Raw genomic sequence first — 23,800 nt, forward strand, 5'->3', positions numbered from 1 at the left:
CTGAGGAAATCAGGCCTGCAGAGACACTATGCTAATATTCTGTCCCGGAGAGGCGGAAGGTTTCTGGGTCTTAGAACCGAAAGAATACAAGTTAGTTACCGGTAGAAATACTGGATACTAAGTAGAACCAACGCTTTATTAGGTTAAACACTAAGTATTTGAGTTTAAACATAAAATCATTATTTAAAAACATAGTTACAACAGTCTAAATCTTAAAAACAAAATGTCAAATACAAGAACATAGCTCAACTTGTATGGTTATTAATGTCTTCTTTGGCTGTTGACTGTGCATTAGCTAAAATATAAATATAATATAAATTTATCCAAAAGATGTGTAAAAAAAATTCCTGACTTTAGAATGTTTGAATTAAATTCAAATTAAAACATCAGATATAGTTCCCCATAATTGTGTTCTGTTCAAAATTACTTATTGCAAAAAGGCACATGTTGTACCATTAACCTCCTTTAGAAAAAAAAAAAAAGGAGATTGAAATTGATTCTTAAACAGTTTATTAGAAAGATGTAGACAATAAAAAAAGAATTTCCACTGTACTTCACTATTTGTCTCCCCTTACAATTTTAATGACAGAGCAAATATAATTTGGTCATTACACGTCACTGTATCGGTCCGACGCGCCCTCTCCCAGAAGGGAGGATCAGTCCAGATGAACAAACTGAAAGAACCTGGAGAAAAACACCACATGACGCCGAGGCCCAATTAAGCATCAAGCATCCATATCAGTTGCAAAACACTTCACCGAGCTTCTGCAGTCTAACGTGAGAGTGTTTGTGTGTTAGTGGGGTATGGAAAGAGGAGCTGTTAAGATACTAAATAGGTGGAATCTAGTCAGATTACCAAAGGTGGAGACAAACTGGGAAGATGCTGCAATGATTTCAGAATATTCAAATTTTTCAAAAACATTAAACAAGAAGTAAAGGGAAACATGTAAGCTGAAAGGTTAAGCCACAGAAACAAAGACTGGATCCCTGGATGTCTAATTCATGGTAAGTGGAAGGCTTTAGAGGAACCCAATCAAAAAATCCATCTAATTCATATGGTGTACATAGCTAGTGCCTTTTTTTAAATCAAGAGAAACTACACTGGTCAACTTAAAAACCACAACATCGGGACTGGGTGGACCTATTTTATAATCACAATTAATTCGGGAAACAATTTGTAAATCTGTAATCACATATTGCTCAGTTGATCACGACACAGCTTTTCCACCAAATACGGTGTGCTTACTTGTAATATTTAACAGTAAAACAAGATGCCCAAAAAGGTGCAGTACAGCAAATGGAAGTGGAGATAGCTGCTCTGTACAATACCATGCATATCAACCTTCAGTGTACTGATCGGTCAAGAGTTTGGAGCTGAGGCTATGGATTTAAATATGGCTACTGACTCATATGTACAGTTGTCTGTCACTGCCTTCAGTTTCAAGATATACATTTGTTATGATTCCTCTTGCCCTCTGTTCTTCCATTTTTCTTCTTACAGTCGTCTATTCCAAGTCTGGCATTTCTGAAAGTAAAGTGGAGCAGAAATGACATCATCACAATCTTTTATTCAAATTACATCGACAGCCATCATTCACAGAAGCGCCGTCATAAATACTCACTCTCGTCATCGCTATCTGCAGACTCCTTAAAAAAAAGGAAAAAAAAGACAGATTAGGTTGAGAGATGTTACACATAAACATTTTATGATAATAACTTAACAGGCAATAAGGATGTTCATGATCAGTTGGTATTTATTAAAAGAAAAAAACTGATTCTTACTTCTTCCGGGCCGTCTAGATCCGCCAGGTCATCCTCTCCTCCCATGTTGTTCATGATCTGAAACATAAAGCCAGATTTTAAGATACCCAAAACATCAAGCGCCGTACTCACAGTAAAACAATGGTGGAAAGCATTTATTTCGGAATTTAAGCCAAACCAGCTCACAGAATAAAAAAATTGCGATTCTTTTAAGGGCACTTTGCTGCTCGGCCAAAAGCCATTGCCATGTTTTTAGGACGGTTAAATAAGGATGGGTCCCGAAACTCGGTAATTAACGTGACTCGTTGCGAAGTTATTTGAGACCAGAGTATTGGTAAGCTCTGATGTCATCCGTCCTTTGATCTGCGCTTTCGTGTTATTCATGTGAACTCGGTGCCGAGCTCCTCCAGCCACACGGCACAGAGCCAGATAAGAGAAAGTAAAATAGAGGACAACGCTCAACACTGAAAAAAAGTAATAAAGATCATGCATTGTCAACACGCCTGCTTAAACAGTATTAACATGTGAAATCTGCAGTCTTTCGATCGCTGTTAATATTTCCAATTATTCAAATCTAAAGCATAAACAAAAGATGCCGGATTGTAGTCGGAATGTGTAACTTCTAATCAGTGCAAAGAGCTTACATTTGAGAATTGATCGAAGTTCCCCATCTCTTCATCGGAGTCATCCTCCCAGTCTTTCCAGTTGTTGAAGTCGACACTGAGCCAACTCAGCTGTGAAAACACAAAATGGTGATCTCTCATGTTGTGCAATAATTTATATCTTACTGTAAACATGTGCAACTATGCTGCACGCTGTCCTTTGCATCCAATAACTGACCTTGGCCTTCTCTTTTGTTAGCCTCGGCCACGGCTTCCCCGGCTGTGCTTTTCTTAAATAGACCAACACTGAGCGATCTGTGCGGTTGTGTTTGGACTCCTGCATGGAGACAAAGAAAATAAAAAGTCAGTTTCCGTCAGTAGTTCGTAGAATAAAATCTGCAATACTGTCAAAAACTATTTAGTGGAACTCACATTAACGTCGATGGCCTCGAAAAGATCCATTTCATTCTCATGCTTGACATTGTCAGTTCCTCCAAAACAACTGCAGAAACGCAATAACAGCAAAGTCATTTCAGGGGGAAAAAAACAAAACACAGCTTCCTCATGAAATTCATAGTTATATAAAAAAAGGTTGAGGTTTTCACTATAAATCCATTAGGAAACAGACGTACCTGAAACCAAACTTTGCTTTATCAAAATTGATTTTAACATCTTTGCTGTCTGCTACACAGAACTCTATAAAAACGGAGTCCCTCCTGTCGTACCACTTGGCTGTTGCTGGATGCCTGTGAGGGAAAAAGAGAGAAAAGGGGACATCTAACATCAACACACATAAATCCAAACAAGCCGTTTGATTACCCTTAGAGTCTAAAACACCATGTTAGGCTGGAAAGGACCAGCCTGCTCATCGGACCCACAACATAAAAAATGCATCAAAGGGCTCATAGGTGCTGGTGACAGGTGGGTGAGCTTTGAGGCCACAGAAGGTCCAGGTATCAGGTTGACTCTCAGCATCCTGTTACACATCGAAGTTCGATTTTGTTTTTTGGAAAGGCTGAGCTGAAGTTCCCCGTGACGTTGTTGAGACTAATGTCCAAGGTTTACCATCAGTGAGGCTCAAATAAAGCTCCGCGATCAGTCCAACGCTACGGGAGCACGGTTAGATAGAAAAGACCCTGAAAGAATCCAGTGTTTCCTCCCACAAAGGACACTCGAACCATGTGTGAAACGTTCCCCCGCGATGGCAATCTCAGATGAAAGCCTCCCACTATATTTAAGTCACATGTCGGCGGCCACATTCACAAATAGCGACTCGGCGGCTTCGCTTAAATTAGTTAAAACGTATTTCAAGTGATAGGGCGTTTACTTCTGCACGTTAAAAACATAAAATACATTGATCTTGGTATCAAATCGGACGGAGTGATTAGCCAAATCCTCTTACACGTGAACGAGGAGCAGCCAGCGCCTGGAGGCTAACGTCAACTAACGGCGCAAACGTTCACTTAACGTCGTTCCCTCCTCTCAAGACGTGACGTCTATACGGGCTTTTGAATGTAAAAAACAAAAGCGTGCATTTTCTTTGTAAAACACCGCTCACAAAGACCCGATCTAATGACAGCACGTTGTGGGGAGGGGGGGGGGCGTTCAATCAAGGCAGCTAGCCGAGCTAAGAACGCTGACTGTAACGTTAGCCGCTACGCGGGTTGAGCCATGCGGTGCACCTGGCCGGAGCTAAATTGCAAAACGCGGCCGTGAATCAAACTAAAATGCTGCAGCGGCGAGTCCGCTATAATAACCGCGACGGCGCGTTGTGTTTTTCTTCTGTCTGGCAGGTTCAAGCGACGTAACGTTATTGTTTAATTCATTGAGTGGAGGCCAACCTCCCGCCTTCCCCGAAGAAAAAAGAAAAACGCATGTTGTCAAACGGCTAACGATCGGCTAGCTAACGTTAGCTCGCATGGCTAGCCCGGCGAGCTAACGGCTAGCAGGTCGCACTTTCCCCTCCATAGTTACGGCCGCGTTTAACTCTCCGCAACTTACATGTTTCGATGAGAAGTGAGTTTCTTTTCTCCGTGGGGGGGAATCGGTCTCGTGAAAGGAGAGTCTGAATGTCTGCGCACAGAAAACAAGGAGAGGAACGAGCCCGCAAACGCCTCTAGCTTGTGGGGTCTACTCCGGATCTTCTTGCGTATCCCGGGAAGAGAACGTCCGCGCTGACGCAGGCGCTGCGTGGTGGACGTTTCTAGAGGCGGCGGCCTCAGCGGCGTCTCCGGGGGGAGGAGGAGGGAGGGGGAGGGGAGTGTAATCTGGTGTGGGGCGAATCAATTATTTTACGTCTGTTTATCTTTACAAGCATATTTAATAAAAATATCAAAAGAACCCCTTTCGAATTACGACACGCAGAGACATAAATATGAAGTTCATTAAGAAAGTGAAATAAGAGCCATAAAGATGGGTTGATCTATATATATATACACACATATATATATATATATATATATATATATATATGTGTATATGCTCGTGTATATATAACGTACATTGCCACAATAATATTCCAAATAATTTCTGAATAAATCATTTGGTCAATATTTGAGTGAAAACCCACAAATTAACCATCACATTAGAACAAATAGATGCATTGTGAATTAACCGATTTGTGAATCTAATCATTTTCTGTCTGAGTAAGTATTTACAAAAACGATATAATGGGCCAATGCGACCCAATCAACAATTTTACAAAGGGAGATCCAATGAGTGGTCAGAAATGTCGATCTTCATGAATACAGTGAATAGTTGACAACCTATGTTGTATGTATGAATGTAAATATCCCCTTAAGGTATCCTTTATCACATATAGGATAGAGCTTGGAGTTTTAATTTTTCCACCCGCAAGGATTTATTCAGAATGTGTTGTATATTGGACTAATTGTCTTATATAATATCCAAGGGGTGAAACAACTCAAACACATAAGTGAAAGGATTTGTCCACATTACCTACTTTTAAATATGTACCATAATTACAGCAGCTGTTGATAGGCCAATTCTCTGAGTTGAGCCTTGGCATTTGCTGCTGCTCTTGTTTTTTTTACTGTGTATCTTGTGTGCACGGTCCAGTTTGTGCCACTATCCTTTGAATTTCCCCATTGCGGGACTAATAAAGGAATATCTTATTTATTGGTGTGTTTACTGCTGCCTTCTTCATAAGTATTGCAAACAAGCAGGTTCTTAATGGTAAAGTGTACAAAAGTACTTCTACTCAAAACACAAAATATTTTTCTCCTCATGTTCCCCACTTGCAGCGTTCTTTATTGGCACATTGCTGCACATCTTTGGCAGTGGAATAAGTCATTGGTGGGATTATGTGTGCATCAGGTGGTCCTCCTGTGTGTGATGGAGATAAACCAAGAGCAGGACCCAGTCAGTGAAACTGCTCTATTATCCATTTAAAAAAATAATATTCAACACTTTAAATAACACAAGATAATATACTCCATAGGTATTTCTCATCTTAATATCACTTTTACTGGCCTGCAACCTCTAGAATTATAGTTGATGCATCCGGCCAGAATTCAGATGAAATGCATCTCAAAGATATATAATTAAGTGGCGCTGGATTGGATCAGCTCTTTGTGAACCATAGTCATTTATGAGAAGAAAAACGGAAATCCACGAACAAAAAAAACAGGTCAACCATCATTTATGCAACCAGACCACAACAAAAATTCCACCCATTTTCCAATGATGTGCAAAACAAAAAATTTCAATTTATCATCCACAACTTTATTTCCACCTTGGGTATAAATTGTATAAATGAGCTTAAATCAGCAACCTTTCTTCAACCCTTTGTTGCGAGGGTCCCATTACATCGTCACCTCCTGCAAGAAGGAACAAAAGAGGAATTATTATCTATTACATGTGTTCACATTCACTTCTTTTCCGCACTACAAAGGGAGACTCTTCTCAGGATAGAAATGTTGGCTTCAGTAAACTCAGAAGAACGAAAGTTTGTTAATCATCACTGAAGAGCTCCCCATACACAGATCATCTATCTAAAATGGACATTTAAATGGCTTTATTGATTGATGATTTATTGATGAAAATTGTATAAATGAGCTCACATCAGCAACCTTTCTTCAACCCTTTGTTGCGAGGGTCCCATTACATCGTCAACTCCTGCAAGAGGGAACAAAAGAGGATTTATTATCGATTACGTCTTCACATTCACTTCTTTTCCTCACTACAAAGAGACTCTTCTCAGGACAGAAATATTGGCTTCAGTAAACTCAGAAGAACGAAAGTTTGTTAATCATCACTGAAGAGCTCCCCATACATTTATCTATCTAAAATGGACATTTAAATGGCTTTATTGATAAATACTCAAAGCAATTTTATGACCATTCAAAACCCATTTTGAAATCTTACCATAATAGCATTGACAATGTCGTTGTTGTTGTTTTTCAGGGCGCGTACAGCCTTCGCTCGCGACACGTTGGCTTGTGACATAACGAGTTCGATGTCCTTGACCTCAACGCCGGTCTCATCCACCTATAACGACACGGGGCAATAGTTTGTTAAAAGTTCATGTTAAAACAAAAAATGTTTATTCATATGTAGAGTCCATCTTCACTTGAATAAAACTTCATCTTACCTCTTCTTCTTCGCTTTCCTCCTGTACTGTTGGCGTCTGTGTGTTTTCCTGTATGTTTGATACAGCTTCTCCCTGTACCTTGAATTTTTCTGCTGCAGCCAGCTGGGCTTGCTGGGAAAGATCTTCGATCTAGAGAACGCAGAATAAAAAGGAGATTGAGACGTTATTTAGCAGAATATTTTGAGCCAAAAGATTTTGGTATCATCTCTTTGGACGGTTCAATCAGTGATCTGTAGCTATACAAGATAAGACTGGAACGGATCCTATGACATGAGCAATCAGCTCTACAAGGGATTAAGAGAAAGGTGGATAATATTGACAACTGATACGTACCTTTGCTTCACCGAAGACTATGTATGTGTCTGATGCAGGGCTCTTGTAGACGTCTGGTTTGGTAATTACAAACAAGATATTCTTTGACTTGCGAATGGTGACCCTGGTGACCCCTGTTACCTGCCTGAGACCAAGCTTGGACATTGCCTGGAAGAAACAAGTCATTTCATAAATGTGGCCAACTGCGAGCACCACAGAGGAAGTAGAAAAGGGCCCATTACATTCTTTAAACACTGATCCCGCATTACCTTTCGTGCCTTCTTTTCACTGCGACTCTGTTTGGCTTTGCTGACTGGTTCCTCGTCTATTTCTGCAGCAGCAGCAAGCTGCAAGAGACAGACAATATTTTAGGTCAAAAAAGTAAATGCACGCAAAGGAATATGGTGAGCTTGACATATTCAAGTAATTTTGTAAACGCTCTTCTCAGCACAGAAAGGTTGGCTTCAGTATGCTCAGATGAACGAAAGTCTGTTAATCATCACTGAAGAGTAAAGGACAAATGTGGACATTTCTTAGGACCAGACTCTTCTCTAACCTGAGCTTGCTGTGTCTGTGTTTGTGCAGAATCCTGTTCCTCCAGGTCAGGGACTGAGTCATCGCTGTCCGACTCTGTACCAGATCCTTAAAAGAATCAAATAATTTAGTCACAACCAGGCAACTATTACACGTGTGTATATTTGAAAGTCCTAAATCTGGGGATTGAAAATAAGGCAGGTTAATAGGGTTTAAAAACAATTTCTCATCCCGGATGACCAGACACCCACCTAAAATAATTTGAAACGTTCATTTAAATCTGCAACGGTGTTGCAAAAGATAGTTTCAGCAGCTAGATTCAAAGAGTAACTAACCCTCCTAACCAATAACAAATCAGATTTGCCACATGTCGAGTATGCAACACAACTACCATTTACAACAAGAGGCCTCCTTGTCAGCAACTACGTAGCATCCTCAAGAAAGGATAAAATAAAATGGAAAAGAAAGCGAATGTTCCTCCATCAACATAACTTTGAAGACAACAGAATCTGAGCCATTAACAGAACGGAGAGGTAGTTGGAAACACAGATGGCACAAAGGAGAGAAAAGAAAATACCCTTGTCGTTCTTGATCACAGGCTCCACCTTGACCGGGGTTTTAGCGGGTGTGGGGGCAGGTTTGGGTGAAGAGATGGGTTCTGTAGGAGTCTTACCTATTACCTCACCCTCTGGTTTAACTGGGATCGGTTTTGCAACTGCCTCAGCAAATGTGAGTTTATGGGGCGCTGGGGCATGAAAAGCCGGCTTAACTGGAGAGGATTTTACAGGAGCAGATGAAGCCTCAGCAGGTGCCACCTTAACCTCAGGGCCCAGCTTAGCAGTCTCAACAGGGGCTGGTTTTGAAGCTTTGACAGGGACTGTTTTAGCCTCGGTCACTGGTTTTGCCACCTCGACAGGAGTGGTTTTAGACTGTGCGGCTGGTTTAGCAGCCTCAACAGGAGCGGGTTTAGCAACCTCGACAGGAGCGGGTTTAGCCTCCGTGGCTGGTTTACTAGCCTTAACAGGGGCTGGTTTAGCATCTGTGGCTGGTTTAGCAGCTTTAACAGGAGCGGGTTTAGCCTCTGCGGCTGGCTTATTAGCCTTAGCGGGAGCAGGTTTAGGTGCATCGACAGGAGCTGGTTTAGCCACAGTCGCTGGTTTAGGGGCCTTGACGGGTGCAGGTTTAGCCTCTGCGGCTGGTTTAGCTGCATCGACAGGAGCGGGTATAGCCTCTGCCGCAGGTTTGGCAGCCTTGATGGGAGCAGGTTTAGCCTCTGCAGCTGGCTTACTAGCCTTAGCAGGGGCTGGTTTAGGCTCTGTGGCTGGTTTAGCCGCATCGACGGGAGCAGGCTTAGCCTCTGCGGCTGATTTACTAGCGTTAATGGGGGTGGGTTTAGCCTCTGTGGGTGGTTTACTAGCCTTAACAGGGGCCGGTTTAGCTACATCAACAGGGGCTGGTTTAGCTGCATCGAAGGGAGCTGATTTAGCCTCTGCTTTAGGGGCCTTAGCAGGGGCTGGTTTAGCCTCTGCGGCTGGTTTAGGAGCCTTAGCAGGGGCTGGTTCAGCCTCTGCGGCTGGTTTAGCTGCATCAACGGGTGCAGGTTTAGCCTCTGTGGACAGCTTAGCTGCATCAAGGGGATGTTTAGCGGCCTTGACGGGAGCAGGTTTAGCCTCTGCGGCTGGTTTAGGGGCCTTAGCAGGGGCTGGTTTAGCCTCTGTGGCTGGTTTAGCTGAATCGAGGGGAGCAGGTTTAGTCTCTGTGGCTGGTTTAGCGGCCTTGACAGGAGCAGGCTTAGCCTCTGTGGCTGGTTTAGGGGCCTTAGCAGGGGCTGGTTTAGCTGCATCGAGGGGAGCAGGTTTAGCCTCTGTGGCTGGTTTAGCAGCCTTGACAGGAGCTGGTTTAGCTGCATCGAGGGGAGCAGGTTTAGCCTCTGTGGCTGGTTTAGCAGCCTTGACAGGAGCAGGTTTAGCCTCTGTGGCTGGTTTAACGCCCTTAGCAGGGGCTGGTTTAGCTGCATCGAGGGGAGCAGGTTTAGCCTCTGTGGCTGGTTTAGCTACAGCAGTTGAATCAGAAGCCTCAACACTAGAGTTTTTGCTTGATGGGACCTCTTTAACAGCTTTGATTTGGGCCGGGGATCCCTTATGAGCTGGTTTAACAACCTTTGTAGCTTCTACGGGGGGTGCAGGTTCTGGCTTCTCCGGTGCGATAAGTGGAGGGAGGTCATCATCAGCAGCAACAATTACATTGCCAGATTTTGATGGAGCGGTCTTAAACTCAACTGGTGTGGGGGGGCCAGATGCAAGAGTATCTAAAAATGGAGTGGCCACTGCAGGCTTTGAGGTAACTTTACAAGCAGCTGTGGCTGCAAACTGCATCACCTCCACCGTTTTTTCGATTGCTGGGGTCTCCTTACACGCCACAGGGGACGGAACGGACACAAATGCTTCTCCTTTCTTAGCTTTTCCTTGTTTGCCCGCCTTGACAATTTTTGGGGTGAAACGTTTTGCCTGATTAGTAGAAGAGCTTCCAGGTGAGGTAGCTAGGGGAGATGGCACAGCTGAAAGGGGGGTGGTGGACGAAGTGGATTTTGGTGAGGTGGGGGAGGAGGAAGAGGCAGACATAGAGGAGCGTTTCCTTCTGCCAGGTACAGCCTTCGGGGCAGAAAAACCCTGCGCACTCTTGGCATCTTTGCCTTTGGGCTTTGCAGGGCCAGAAGCTGCCTGAGGTTTCTGGGAGGACCCTGCGGCAGGAGGAGTAGCTGAATAGAAAAATCAAATCTTTAAATTTACTGACAGGAAAAACTGAGATCTTACTCATGCGGGTTAAATGATAGCAAACCAAGACGCAATCTCCTTGCTTAGGGTTAGGAAAACACCTGTCCAACTTTAGAGTTTGATGCAAAACCGCAATCAAAATACACCATTGATGCCATTTGTTTCCAAGAAGAAACTCACTGTATTTAGTCACGATGCAATGCAAGACAAGGGACAATCCTATTTTCAGTGCATATCACATTTAACATGATACACACACAAAACTGATGCTTCAAGGTAGGACTGACTGACCACCAAAGGGAAACAAAAAAAGACTAAAATGCACTTATCTAAAAAGAGATGGGAGACAACCATGGCAGGAAAAAGACATTAAACCTTTGTCCATTGAACTGTTATCGCTCATGTAAAGCCGCAGTAAAAAAAAAATAATCCTAACCAAATCAAAAAACGCTCAATTATGAAGGTAGGGAGGGGAGTGCTTTCTTAACTGGACAGACCAACCTGACAGGTGGCAAGTGGAATGAGGGGGTCCTTCACGTTTGGAGGACTCCTTTGACTGAACAGCCTTGGGGAGAAGCGTTACAGCTTCTTTCTTAGCAAGATCTTCATTTTCAGTGGTCAAATTGACATTCATTTGAATGGGTAACACTTTATCTTCAGCTGCATCCACAAACACATTCCTCGACTCTTCTACCTCAGTCACTGGGGCCTCAGTTGCCTTCACGTCTTTGGTGTTGGCAAGGACTTCAGTAGGGATTGCTTTTGGATCATCGAGAATTCCTGCTGCCACTGCACTGGCCTCATGGACATTTGCTTCAACCAAAATCTGCTCCACCTCTTGGCCGGCCGACTCTTCAGCAGAAGCAACAACAACAACTGGCTCCTGACCTTGTACCTCTACAGTTGAACCTGCAGCATTTGGCCCTTCTACGGAGACAACAGGCATCTTAGCAGAAGGCGGAGCCTCTTCAGGACCTGGTGGGTTAGCTGAAGACCCGGCTTGTTCAGCAGTCTTCTGTTGTGGCTCAAGTGTGGACGCCAATCTGGTCTCTTTGGTACACTCTGCCTTTTCTTGAGTTGCAGCAACACCATTTGCTTGATCATCAGTACTCTGAATGCTAGCATCTTTTGGGGAACCCATCGCTTCAGCAGGAACAGAGGTTTCTGGAGGAATCTCCAGTGGGATAGCTTTGCTCACAGGAATGGCCATCTCAGGAGGAGCAGAAGAATTGAATACTCCAGCTGATTAAGGAAAAGTAACAGGAGTAACAGGGGAAGGGCAATCAGAGTAATTGTTGGGGAGCACATCTAATTTTGTGCAAGCTTTAAGAGCTTCAGGGATACTACGTGAAGTGAGAAAGAAATTGTGCTCCACGTGTGGACAGAAACGCTGAGTTTGTGAAGGTTAAAATGTGTTACCAGCTCTCGCTTTACCAAAGTTTAAAAAGGGTGCTAGATGCAGTGAAGAAAGAAGTAAGCCCGCTTCCAAAACCCACATGCAGTGACCATGTGAGATAAACACCAAGTGATCTAGGCACAACGTTGTGTGAAAAAAATCATAATTTTACCAAAGCCTTAATTTGATATGGCAGAACAGCGCGTGTATTGTAATACTCCAAAGCAAAGTCTATGGAGCCAAGACGCAACACCCCAAATCTTTAAAAACTATTTAAAAAGGCCGTATATTCTAGAATGAAAGATCATTGTTGGCATTTAGTGTTCTAAAAATATGCTGTAATGGTTTTTGACTGTCACTCCGTGGGCACCATTTCTTCCCACAGGCTTAGCAGGCACAACCCGACAGCCCCCAGGTCGCAACAAGGTCCAGACGAGGTGCGCAGAGAAGCTCAGTCAGGGGTGCCAACGTCAACATTGCAGGTGGTTGGGCTCATTTAAAAACAAAAATTGTGATAGCAAGAAACAATGCAGCCCTAAATTTATGCTTTATCAGTATTTCCCTATCATTGAGGTCATCTGAACAGCACTGCAGTCGTGTTGCTATGGAGCCTGTATTTCCTAACAACGTGCTTTGAAGTCCACAAAGTTCCCAATACCAGCACAAGATTTATCTTTTTTGAACAAGTTTAAGGGTTTTTTGAAACTTTTTCTTTTCCTCTACCGACCCAACTTGAAATTCAAAAGCACCCAGGATCAGCCATCAACAGGAACATAGGCAAATCCATTGATACTTTTTAGAAATACCAGTTAATTTTGGTTACACAAGAACCATTTATAATATTCCAACTGATGATTTTCAAAAGACGTCTGCATTTATTAAAGTCTCAGTGTCAGCCTAAATATTAAAATTTACTTGAAAACATTTAAAAGTCTAAAAAAAAAATGTAAAAATGCATTGACGTTCTTTGAATACTTTATAGGAGATGGGCATGTTCTAATCTATTACAAATGGGTTGAAGGCATTTCTATGCACAGGGAAAACAACACCATGCATTGTGTGCTAAATCCAGTTGTCAGTGCAAGTCACTACACGCCATTGTGAGTTTGTGTAAATAAAAAGTAGGGTCCTGGATTACTCTTTTGAGGTTAAGGCAAACCTTACCAGCACTGCCGATCCCTTAGTGGGGAAATACTACTGGTAGACATATCTCAACAAATGGCTGGCGACAGTCAAAATAACCGTCACCTGTTGCGTCAGCTCAGTGTCCAGCCAGCAGAGTCTACGCCATGAACACAAAAAAGTCCACTCGAGCAATATTTTCCATACTCAATAACCTTCCTTGGTAGGCCATTTGTTGAACATTTCCCCCCGTTCTTTGAGTTCCAGGACCCGTGGTTTCATTTGCATGTTGCATGCACGTTAAAGCAGAAATATATACGAACCGGTCTCCACTTGAGGCTGCTGCATCTCCTGCTCGATGACCGGGACCGTTTCTGTTGCTTCGCCGGGCATTGTTGCTGATGACGAAACAATTGTTTATTAGCTCAAGATAGCTACACCTTCATTAGCTAACGTTGCAAAAGTAGGCGAGATTACTCCTGTGACACCGGTGAACGGACGTTAGCAGGGGAGTGTTAGCCCATTCAGTCGGGACTTGGCATGTTGAACAGGTGACTGAACCCATGCTTATACGTTAGCTCCCTGTTGAAGCAACGTTCGGCTAACGTTAGCTTCGGCTAGCTAACCCGCTTCAGACACCCTTAACGGGCGTGGAAGATAACGACGACTAACACGGATTACCGTTCCAGTTTATCCAGATTAAAAATTGTCGCACGATCAATCCTCACACCAATTGTCCCACGGCTCACTGCGGCCTTAACAGCCTGCCAGTGCGGGAAGTCATCATGCTCCCCGCCGCCACCCCATTTTGAGCAGGTTATCAGCGGTACATCAGGGTTTATATCGGCGAGCCAAGGGACGAAAGAGGACACATATCTCTACCTGCCGGATGCCACTACTTTACTCTAACGTGTGAAACGTTTAATGCAGACGGGAATTGCTGAAAACGGTTGGATGATGTTGGATTATCGGAGGAGACACTCACCGACTCGGGACGCTATATCCAAGATGGCTGTGAGAGAGAGCTCCTGACCTCCGTTCCGCGGTAATATCCGGTTCGGACTGTAACCTTCTTCTTCCGGGTCATTTAGAAGGCACGCGCAGTCTACTTTGTAACGGAGCGATTCTACGCACATACAAATATTGTAGTAATAAGACGGGGGATTCTTTAAAAATAACCGGCATTTACTATACAACCATACTGCAATCCATTTTGAGTATTTGAACGTGCTTATTTCATGCTGCTTTATACTTCTTCTACGAACGTCAGTCAAGTGTCACCTGTCGGAACAGCTGGTTTGAGTAAAAGCAGAGACACAAAAGTGAGAAAACGTAACACACAAACTGGTCATCTGTAGGGCATTTAAATTACATATTGGGTAAATATTAGTTTATACCCAGCATTATATTTCTGTTTTGTATGTGACCATATTATAAAAGCATAGAAGATGTGCCCATTTTGTTTATAACAATGCAACACTGGAGGAAATCTATGCCTGAAACGATAAAAGGGATACTACATACATTCATTAGTGGAAAATGTGGTACAACATCAGTAACATGATTAGTATTTACAGGACAGCTACTAACAATGTGCAGTTGATGCCTCAACAAAACTTGTTTGACTGTGGGTAAGAAGGATCTCATCAATTCCCAAAACACTGAAGAACTATAACCCTAATTTCTGAAAAATATAAACATCACCCAGCTGTTTATCAGTGAGATATGTAGTGTACATTTAAAAACGGTTTGTCAAATTAACAAACTAACCAAACTGCTTAATATTCTAGAAAATAATATCTTAATCTGCTAATGTTTTTGTCTTGTTAAAAGTCACTTGAATACAATATTTTGAAAAGGTGGAAATACCAAATTTATTTTCAACACATGGCTGTACAATATAAAAAGAACAATCAAACACCATCACAACAATTTAATACAAGAAAGATCCTTGAGCAAGGAGATCATGCATTCATAAAAAATGTAGGCATATTATTAGAGTTTAATGAAATTTAAAAGTGGGGAGGTATTAACAATTCATCCTCTGCATCTCTTCCTGATCGCTAATCCAGTTCAGAAGTCTTTCTGAAGATCTGAAAGGGTAAACGAACAAAAAAGGAGTTACACGAGAGGACTTCTCAAACGTCACTGCGCCCTCATTTAATCCACGACGAATAACACTGACCACTTTTTTTAAGAAGTTCTCCTTTCCACGAGCAAGCCATCCCATCGAGGAACCAATCAAAGTACTTCACATACTTCGCCAGGCTCGTCCTTTTGTAATCTGTCCAGAAAATAAACAATTTAGCAATATGAAACTGTCAGCTGCTCAGATTTAGGATAAACTGAAAGATCCCCGTGTTCTCATTGGTGGTTCAGGCTGACAATAATTGTTATAATGAAACAAAAACATGAATTTGTCCTATTCTACTTTTCTATTAGAAGAGAGGCACTTGATACGCAACACATTTGCTCAGTAACGACAGTATTTTCTCATGTAACAGAAAGCTGAATACACATTCCATCATGTCAGTCGATGCACCACGTTTGCTTCATTTAGAGACAGAATATTTTATTCACAGATTATCTCTTATGAACTTTTATGAGCTCCAAATTCAGATTTCAGAATCTCACCTCTGATCCTTCTTCTCTCTGCTGCTTCCTTCTCGTTTTCCTTCTCCTTGGCGTCCTCTGACTTCCCGTCCTCTTCGCCCGACCTCGGTCGATCCAGCTCCTCGCAGATCTGACTGAAAACAAATTAAAGTAATATCATCTTCGACAGAACCTCAAACGCCGGCAGACAGCAGAGCACGAGAGAGCGTTCAATCAGGGCTCACCTGATGGTGGGAACAGCGAATGGATCAAACGTTTCTAATTCTTTGAGGTCCATGGGAACAGAAATGCGCCCTGTCCAGGGTTCAAACGAGAGAAGTGACAGTGAGAGCGTCTGCGGTGTAGTCGCCCCGCCAGCTGGGTTTGATCTCATTACATCCGTGCTCACCTGTTTTGGGGTGGACGCTGAAGGGGCTCTTCAGCAAATGGTTCACCCCTTTACTGACGTTCACATCCAGCCGCGGGTAACAATACTGCAGCATGATTTCTTTCTCAAAGTGTTGGCCCTTTTTGGAAGTGCCCTGAGAGAAGAGAGATTACATCATTTTGTTCCCGTGTTCATTATAAGCCTTCTAGTTTTAATATTTTAAAACAAATTCAGGGTTGAAGAACGAGGCAGAAATACAAACCTGCTTCCTTATGGCATGATCCTTCACCAGTTTCCAACGGGTCTCTGGTTTCTTCTCGTTTTGGAAGACCTGCTGTAATTCTTTTCTCACATGTGAAAGCTGGAGTTAAGGTCAAATCCATTTTTACAAAAAATCTCCATTCTCATATCACAGAATCCCATTTGAGCGTAAATGTATTTATTTTTCTCCAGCCATTAGCAAATAAAGGATATCTTCAGGCACGAGTGACAACACTTTTTCCACAGATTCCTTCCGGCCCAGTATGTCCTGTTCCAGCAGTGCGTAGCGGGAAAAGTATCGCTCCACCAACAGCAAAGACTCTCTGTGGAGATCACAAGCACAAGACTCCTAAACCTTTAACCTCGATGAGTCGTTACATTTAGAAACAAAAAGAGTTACAGCTTCAAAACTGACCGACACGCTGAAAAGGATCCAACGCTTACCTGATGAACGGATGAATTGGATCTGTGAGCACAACTTTCTTCAACGTGTCGTCACCTCCCTACAAAAGAGAACAGAATAAACATGAAAAAGTACACTCACCGATGTTGTAAAGACACAACAAATAATAGTCTAGTCAATGGTTGTTAAAATACTCTTTTCATGTCTGTTGGGCTGCAAATGAGCCCAATCTGATGAGTCTGAATTACGTGTGAATAAAGACATCGCCTATAAAAAAGTAACGTTACCTTAACCAGACTGAGGTATTCTGCCACAGCGGAGCGTGCTGCTGAAGAGAGCTTCCTGGCACCTTCATCACACACCCAGCAATGCACTCCTCTTCTGCCAGAATAAACCCACAGCAGCTGCTGGAAACCAAAGTCATCTAGAATACCACATGATGAAAAAATAAAATAAAACTGTTGTATCATTCAGCAGAAAATCAAAGATACTTTGCCGCGAAATTGATGGCAAACGAACCTCGAAGAGCCCGATCTAGAATCCGGATGGCGATGGTCATCAGGGTCCAGCACTTGCAGCAAATGTCTGCAGCACTGACAAAGGAGTTCATGTCAGCTCAGGGATGCGACTGTCCGGATAAGTCGACTGGCCGAAATAAACCGCGTGCCCAATTCACCTGCAGCAGCTTCTGACGTCATCATAATCGGTCATGTCGATATCAAACACCAGCTCCTTCTCCAGGGCCTGGAAGGTCCCCGACTTCACCGTGTTGTGTTGACTCGGCTGAGGGTGACACACAGATTCAGCTTCAATCCACGATGCGTCTCTGCTGACACACAAACTAAATGAAAACACGTGGAAGCAGATGCACGCGCGTCTCACCCGGTGACTGTAAATGGCTCCGATGTCAATCTTGTAAGGGTTCATCTTCTGCATCTCCTTCTCCAGCTCGGTCTGCGTGCTGAACGACTGGTAGCGGACGTAGATGTCATCTTTGAGGGTGAAGGAGAACTCTCGATTCTGAAAGTAGTTCTTCTGCACTGTGGTTGAAAGAAAGCATTATGCATATATAACGTTATATTTATATATTAATGTCCCGGTGTGGATACCAGTATACTTAACGTTAGTAGTAATAGAGGACTCTGTTAAACAAGACATATATTTAGAACGCAACGTCAATGTGCGGCTAGCTAAGCCGCAGATAGCAACACAGCGGTTATTAACCTGCTAACATGACTTTAGCTAGCGGGGCCCGTCTGTCTGATGAGCACTCACCTCCTCCATAGTTCAGCCATCGGTAGTACTGTGAGAAGGGGAACAGCCGTCGGTAGTACAGCGGCAACAAGTCCGGTAAACAGGCCGAGTCGTAATTCTGGGAGGACATTATCCGACGCTAAAGCACCGTTACGGGCTGTTTGTGTACGTTAAACTGCGGAGGATCCGAGAGCTTTCAGCCGCTAACGGCCGACAGGGCAGTGCGCTGTTTAACGCCAGAGGACGCGCGGGAAAACTCTCAGGCTGGAGAGAGAACCAATGAGAACGAGGAGGAGGCGATGACGTCACGCGACCGAGGGACTTTTTTTCATGTAGGTGATCGATATTTTTCTCTGATTCGCTTCACCGCTGGATCAGCCGACAGGGAAAGGTAACGATAAGTCCGAGTCAGGTGCGATTGGTTGGTTGATTGCTGCGCGCCACTTTGATGTTGGTGGAGTTCAGCTTTATAGCGGAAGCGAAGCCGGAAGTGTGGGACATTTTTGAGAGAGAATCATGGGATTTGTAGTTATTTGATAATATTAGTTTCAACTCGATTAAAGTAATGTAACAAAAGGAAGAAGTGGAAGAAAAACAACGTTAGGGGAGATATAAAACTGTGTGTGTGTCTTATCTAAAAAACTCGACATAGATCGACCAAACTTGACATAAATGGATGTAAAATATCAATGTCTTTGTCTGAATCTAAAAAATCTTTACAATTACTACGCTGCAGGTTACATGATTCCTCCAGTCACCAGTTTGAATAAGATGGGAATTGTATATAACATTATGATAAAATAATTAATAAATAGAACTGTTGTAGGAGGAAACTGCATGGCGTTGCAAAATAGAGTGACAGCCTTCCTTATTTAAAATCCCTTTTACAGTGCTTGACAGATGGTGTCAGGCACCATTCCAGCATCTTTTCACCTCTTCTGCGTCTCACAAATGTTATTCTGTGTGATCCAAACACCTCAAACTTTGATTCGTCCGTCCATAACACTTTTTTCCAAACGTCCTCTATCAAATGTCTGTGTTTCTTGCTCTTAAATGGCGGAACGAGCTCTCTGAAGACATCAGGACCACAGAGAGCCTTCAAACTAAAGACACACCTCTTCAGACTCTACCTCGACTAAAAGACTAACAAATTGTAGCACTTAAATTATACTTGTAACGCCACTTATCTATAGCAAATTGTTAATTGGCTTATTTGAGGAAATTGTACTTTCTTGTTTCTTGCTCTTCTGAGTTTGTATCCTTATGGTTGAATGCACTTATTGTAAGTCGCTTTGGACAAAAGCGTCAGCTAAATGAGATGTAATGTAATGTAACATAATGTTCTTTTGCCCGTATCAATCTGTTCTTTATTATTGTCTCAGATGTGGCTTCTTCTCTGCCACTCTGTCTAGAAGGCCAGCATCCCGGAGTCGTCTCCTCACTGTAGACGTGGACACTGGCGTTATGTAGGTACCATTTAAAGAAGCTGCCAGTTGAGGACCTGTGAGGCGTCTATTTCTCCAACTAGAGACTCTAATCGGCTCCTACGAGTCCTCCTTTAGTCCGGGACTCGGCCTGCTCGGTTTCTGTCCCAGGTCGCCATGTCCAGGTGATCCGGGAGACACATTATCAAAAAGCTGTGGTCCTCCCTGACTGGTTCAACTTATAAAAACCCTTTTTTCATTTCCTGGCAGCGAGCTCCAAGATCTACAACCATCTGCTCAGGGCTTCATCACATGCACTAATGCACGGGTCCACTGCAGTAGATTAAATGATTTCTTTATGGAACTTCATTAAATTTCTACTTCTCAGAATTAAGACATGTTATCATACATCACAGAGTATCACACCTCTGTAGAAGCAGATGAGCCCTGGTGTGAATGTGGTCATGTGACACCACACAACCAACAGCAACACGTCTTTTATGTGTAAAGGGGAACAATAAAGGTTATTCTGAGAAGCCTTGTGGTTCTTCTTCTCACGCTCGAACTGCAGAGTTTCCTCTAAAGCACAAATGTCTGATAAAATATGTCAATGTCACGACTACCAGAACAAACAAGATTAATGTTAATTAATTAATATATGAATTTTTGATTTTGGGTCATTCATTCATTTATGTGTTTATCATCTTGCACTGGAGTTTATTAAGTGTCACCTCAAGTAGTTACATCATCCTACACTAAGTGTCACAAGGTTTATAATTGTATTTCTATTTATCTGTGTGATTGGTATTATGTTGTACCATTTGGTTATAATATATATATATATATGTATATATATATATATATATAAATATATATATATATATATATATATAAATATATATATATATATATATATATATATATATATATACCTTGTCGATATGTAGTAAACTGAATTGTTTTCTCTCCTTTCTCTAATTTTGTTGTTGCAGATGAGGAACTAAAGAGTTGTTGGAAATTCTCATCTCCATTTCATCTTATGCAAATTAGTGGATTGTGAAAGAGTCTTAACTGTTTCCTCTTTTTATGTGTTTTAAAGGTTTTGCTGCCGACTTATACCTTCTCTAAATGTATATTTTAATTTACAGTTTTTATTGTTCTATTGCAAAATACAAAAAAGATAAACAACTCCAAAAAAACGGAATAATTTCCACGTCTCAGGCTGCAGTTCAGTTGTGATGAAAGAGGCGTCCCAGAATGCTCCACATCCTCCAGCTGCTGTGTTTTGCTGTTAGATTTGAATGTAGCTTTGATGCATAAAAGGAACCTTATGATTGATCAAATAAAATGTCTCTCTTACTACATTTAAGTCTAATTAAAAGGATTTATTTATTTTGGTCTGTTTCAGCGAGCTTCTGTGATTCACTTCTCTTTATCTCACAGGGTTTTTATATCAGTCATTCTGAAATGATGGAACACTTTTCTCTGGGTCGCTGGATATATTTAAAATAAAATGTGCTGCTGTAGAATAAAGAATGGATCATAAACAGAAGCAGAAGTTAAAGAAAACCTCACATCTGATGTTCATCTGTGGTCTCTGCATTTCCACATTTCTCTGCATGTTTCACGCCTTTCAAACTGTCTCTTGACACGAAGCGGAAGCGTTTCTCACAAGCGAGTGTCAGCGTGGACGTGAGGATGGGACAAACCTTGTTTGGTGCGTTGGGGCTTTTTTGTGAGTACTTTCTCTGTTTAAATCATAGTTTTCATACATACAACTTTTTAAATGCCAGAAGTTAATAGTTTCTGTCAGTTTGATGTTTCTCACTTTATTTTAGCGCTGAATATTCTCCTCTACTGTGGACACGCTCAAGGTTTCTATACAACTTTCTTTATTTTGATACATTCACTCAAGACGATTCAACACCTTCTATCACTATTCAATAGTTAATAGTAAAAGTTAATTGATGATGATTACAAGAAAGAAGACAAGATTCATTCTTTGCATGTTGTGTTTGTTTCTAGATGCTTTGCTGCATATTGAGCCAAACTGGTCCCCTTTATTTACTGGAGAGAAAGTTACCTTCATATGTGACTCAAGGGAAGGAAACGACACTGACTGGAATTACTCATTCAGTAGTAATGATAATTTCTTTACCACCAACAGAACAGTGAATAGATATAAATCATCATCTCTAACTAGAGGAGATAGTGGTGAATATCAGTGTGTTGCTGATCACAAGATCCGTCCTGTTACAAGAGAAAGTAATAAAGTCTCTGTAACTGTATCAGGTAAGTGATCAAAGTTTTACCATCACGACGAGTTCATTAAAGCACTTTTATATTAATGAGACGTGTTGATTTAATAAACCTGTTTGATGAAGTGCTGATGTTATATAATGTAGTGATAATTAATAAATGTTAACTAGTGTGAGAGAAAGTTGACACTGATGGTGTTTAATTAGTTGATCTTTGTTTAAAAGGATCAATTATCAGATAATATTGATCATTAAATAAAACAAAAGAAAGACGGACAGAGTTAAGACAAACCATCCCATATTTTATCCCAATTGAAAAACGATGAATTGGTGATTGATTAATTATTCATAACACAAATGGATAAAACACGTCAGCAGAGTGTGGCGCCTCCTTCAGGTGAAATGTTCTCATTACTCAGTGAACCTTTTATTATTTATTACAGGGAAACTGACTTTGACATCTTCTTCTGTCTGCGACTTTATGTTAAATAATAATTATGTAGGAAACATAAATCACTGATATCTTGTATCATTGTCCATTTAATGAAACTGATTTAGTAAAGCAAAGAAGTAACTGTTCCACAGACAGAGATGTGATCCTTTAACTCCTGCGTCCTCCTTGTATGAAGGAGAATCAGTGACTCTTCACTGTCGACATGGAGACCAGAGAAAGGAGAAGAATGCTGACTTCTACAAAGACAAAACACTTATTGAGATGGACACAAACCATCAACACACACATGAAATCACCATTTCTCTGATGTCTGATGGGAGCTCTTACAAGTGCAGATTTAAGGACAAAGAATCTTAAATAGAATATTTGAAATGTGAGATTAGTTACTGTGTTTAAAGACATTGTACCCAAACACCTGTTTAACACATGAAGACAGATAAAAAGATGGAGGACATCAGCAGTGACAGTAATCCACCAAGGACTCATCATAACACGTCTTTATTCTGTCAAACCTCTTTCCAACAGATGTCCCTCAGTCTGTCCTCACAGTGTCTCCATCATGGACGAGTCCTGGAGACTCAGTGACTCTGACCTGCAGTGTTGGATCTCCATCTGCAGGATGGAGGTTCTTCTGGTATAAGGCTGTTCCAGACATGTCATCCAGAGACAACTACTACACCTTTAAGCTTCTAGCTGGTGGCACCACTGGGACTGAACAGGATTCCTACATTCTTCATGGACAGACACACACAGCAGGATATGTGTGCAGAGCTAGAAGAGGAGATCCTGTGTTTTACACTCAGTATAGTGATGTGAAGCTTGTCTGGTCTGGAGGTGAGTTTGTTCAGACTTTTATATTCTTGCACAAGGGAATAAATGTCCTTTTTGTGTTGACATTGTTTGTCCTGTGTGTGTCTCCTAATGATGTGTCTTCAGGTGTGAATCCAGCAGCGTCTCTCACAGTGAGTCCTCACAGACTGCAGCACTTCAGCACAGAGTCACTGTCACTGATCTGTGAGGGAAACTCTGCTGAGTGGAGAGTGAAGAGGGTTGATGAAGATGGCAAGAGGTCATCCTGTTCTAAGTGGGGAGAAATGACTGGATCCACCTGCAACACCGACACTAGAGCGAGTAGTGGAGTGTACTGGTGTGAGTCTGAAACACAGTTCAGCAATGCAGCCAACATCACTATACACAGTGAGTTTATATTCATTTAAAGGTTTTATATCTAAAGTATTTACACATCTTATTACAGAGTGCTGACATTTTTAAGGTGACTTTATGACACACGTGTTACAGTCTGAGTGAGAAAAGGTGTCACTGAATTAGAAGTTATCTTAAGATAAACTATTTGTTTGTGTGAGACAATGTAGTTTTAAAGATGTTTATGTTCAGCAAAAGCACCTAATATTAGAGATGTAACATGACCAGCAGTGAAAGGTGAATGTTGTGTGATCAAGGGTTCATGTTTGTGTATTTGAGTGTGTGTGTGTGTGTTGTAGTACTTGTTTAGTACTACAACACATTAGTACCTGTGTTTTTACTAGTTTTACTTTGTTTTAAGTATGTTTTTCTGGCTCTGTGACACTCAGAGATCTGTTGATGAAGAGTGTGTTATAAATAAACTGTATTATTATTGTTACTTGTGTATCT

General features: G+C 41.9%; 3 protein-coding genes, 2 long non-coding RNA genes and 3 other non-coding genes across 14 annotated transcripts; 2 read left to right on the forward strand and 6 right to left on the reverse strand.

Moving 5' to 3' along the window:
- Positions 1 to 493: 493 nt before the first annotated feature.
- ptges3b (prostaglandin E synthase 3b (cytosolic)) lies at positions 494 to 4,766 on the reverse strand. Its single transcript, XM_040192567.2, has 8 exons — positions 4,365 to 4,766; positions 2,996 to 3,109; positions 2,796 to 2,865; positions 2,602 to 2,700; positions 2,406 to 2,495; positions 1,783 to 1,839; positions 1,623 to 1,647; positions 494 to 1,525 (listed from the first exon to the last, which is right to left on the reverse strand). Coding segments are annotated over exons 1-8 (477 nt in total). The 5' UTR covers positions 4,367 to 4,766; the 3' UTR covers positions 494 to 1,505.
- A 1,319-nt stretch (positions 4,767 to 6,085) lies between these two features.
- Positions 6,086 to 14,326, reverse strand: naca (nascent polypeptide associated complex subunit alpha). 6 transcript variants are annotated; one of them, XM_078086827.1, is made up of 11 exons: positions 14,099 to 14,268; positions 13,437 to 13,511; positions 9,743 to 10,579; positions 8,399 to 9,676; positions 7,844 to 7,929; positions 7,557 to 7,634; positions 7,309 to 7,455; positions 6,976 to 7,104; positions 6,750 to 6,872; positions 6,446 to 6,500; positions 6,086 to 6,202 (listed from the first exon to the last, which is right to left on the reverse strand). In XM_078086827.1, exons 1-10 carry the CDS (start codon positions 14,247 to 14,249, stop codon positions 6,486 to 6,488), a joined length of 2,919 nt encoding a protein of 972 aa, XP_077942953.1. In that variant the 5' UTR covers positions 14,250 to 14,268; the 3' UTR covers positions 6,086 to 6,202; positions 6,446 to 6,485. The 6 variants fall into 6 exon arrangements, with proteins under 6 accessions (XP_077942953.1, XP_077942958.1, XP_040048489.2 ...); XM_078086832.1 differs by having other exon boundaries at positions 8,399 to 8,677; positions 9,002 to 10,579; XM_040192555.2 differs by having other exon boundaries at positions 8,399 to 10,579.
- LOC120830016 (small nucleolar RNA SNORD59) lies at positions 6,283 to 6,352 on the reverse strand. Its single transcript, XR_005713789.1, has one exon. It is a non-coding gene; the product is annotated as a small nucleolar RNA SNORD59 (small nucleolar RNA).
- LOC120830015 (small nucleolar RNA SNORD59) lies at positions 6,577 to 6,646 on the reverse strand. Its single transcript, XR_005713788.1, has one exon. It is a non-coding gene; the product is annotated as a small nucleolar RNA SNORD59 (small nucleolar RNA).
- On the reverse strand, positions 7,727 to 7,796 carry LOC120830017 (small nucleolar RNA SNORD59). Its single transcript, XR_005713790.1, has one exon. It is a non-coding gene; the product is annotated as a small nucleolar RNA SNORD59 (small nucleolar RNA).
- Positions 9,076 to 13,512, forward strand: LOC144386307 (uncharacterized). The gene is made up of 2 exons (XR_013451998.1): positions 9,076 to 9,676; positions 9,743 to 13,512. It is a non-coding gene; the product is annotated as an uncharacterized LOC144386307 (long non-coding RNA).
- A 636-nt stretch (positions 14,327 to 14,962) lies between the features above and the next one.
- Positions 14,963 to 18,301, reverse strand: prim1 (DNA primase subunit 1). Its single transcript, XM_078086850.1, has 13 exons — positions 18,033 to 18,301; positions 17,640 to 17,797; positions 17,434 to 17,540; positions 17,277 to 17,350; positions 17,045 to 17,181; positions 16,799 to 16,857; positions 16,566 to 16,677; positions 16,356 to 16,445; positions 16,115 to 16,247; positions 15,951 to 16,020; positions 15,748 to 15,860; positions 15,299 to 15,397; positions 14,963 to 15,206 (listed from the first exon to the last, which is right to left on the reverse strand). Exons 1-13 carry the CDS (start codon positions 18,139 to 18,141, stop codon positions 15,187 to 15,189), a joined length of 1,281 nt encoding a protein of 426 aa, XP_077942976.1. The 5' UTR covers positions 18,142 to 18,301; the 3' UTR covers positions 14,963 to 15,186.
- A 1-nt stretch (position 18,302) lies between these two features.
- LOC120828894 (uncharacterized) lies at positions 18,303 to 22,981 on the forward strand. Of its 2 annotated transcripts, XR_013452003.1 has the most exons (6): positions 18,303 to 18,402; positions 19,424 to 19,477; positions 21,092 to 21,170; positions 21,274 to 21,309; positions 21,461 to 21,727; positions 22,673 to 22,981. It is a non-coding gene; the product is annotated as an uncharacterized LOC120828894 (long non-coding RNA). The 2 variants fall into 2 exon arrangements; XR_005713606.2 differs by lacking the exons at positions 18,303 to 18,402; positions 19,424 to 19,477 and having other exon boundaries at positions 21,036 to 21,170.
- Positions 22,982 to 23,800: the final 819 nt, after the last annotated feature.

This window comes from Gasterosteus aculeatus, chromosome 2 (genome assembly GCF_964276395.1).
Source record: "Gasterosteus aculeatus chromosome 2, fGasAcu3.hap1.1, whole genome shotgun sequence".
In the NCBI taxonomy this organism is placed as follows: Eukaryota; Metazoa; Chordata; class Actinopteri; order Perciformes; family Gasterosteidae; genus Gasterosteus; species Gasterosteus aculeatus.

Coding starts and splice junctions, on each gene's coding strand:
- ptges3b (XM_040192567.2), bottom strand. Junction 2,701..2,795: donor TCGAGGCCATCGACGTTAAT/GTGAGTTCCACT, acceptor GTCTCCATGCAG/GAGTCCAAACACAACCGCAC. Junction 1,648..1,782: donor ATCTAGACGGCCCGGAAGAA/GTAAGAATCAGT, acceptor CTTTTTTTTAAG/GAGTCTGCAGATAGCGATGA.
- naca (XM_040192555.2), bottom strand. CDS start 14,249: ATGTGCGTAGAATCGCTCCGTTACAAAGTAGACTGCGCGTGCCTTCTA. Junction 7,930..8,398: donor TGTGATCAAGAACGACAAGG/GTATTTTCTTTT, acceptor GATTCTTTTAAG/GATCTGGTACAGAGTCGGAC. Junction 7,105..7,308: donor TAGTCTTCGGTGAAGCAAAG/GTACGTATCAGT, acceptor TGCGTTCTCTAG/ATCGAAGATCTTTCCCAGCA.
- prim1 (XM_078086850.1), bottom strand. CDS start 18,141: ATGTCCTCCCAGAATTACGACTCGGCCTGTTTACCGGACTTGTTGCCG. Junction 17,351..17,433: donor GACGTCAGAAGCTGCTGCAG/GTGAATTGGGCA, acceptor CTCCTTTGTCAG/TGCTGCAGACATTTGCTGCA. Junction 16,248..16,355: donor ATCATGCCATAAGGAAGCAG/GTTTGTATTTCT, acceptor CTCTTCTCTCAG/GGCACTTCCAAAAAGGGCCA.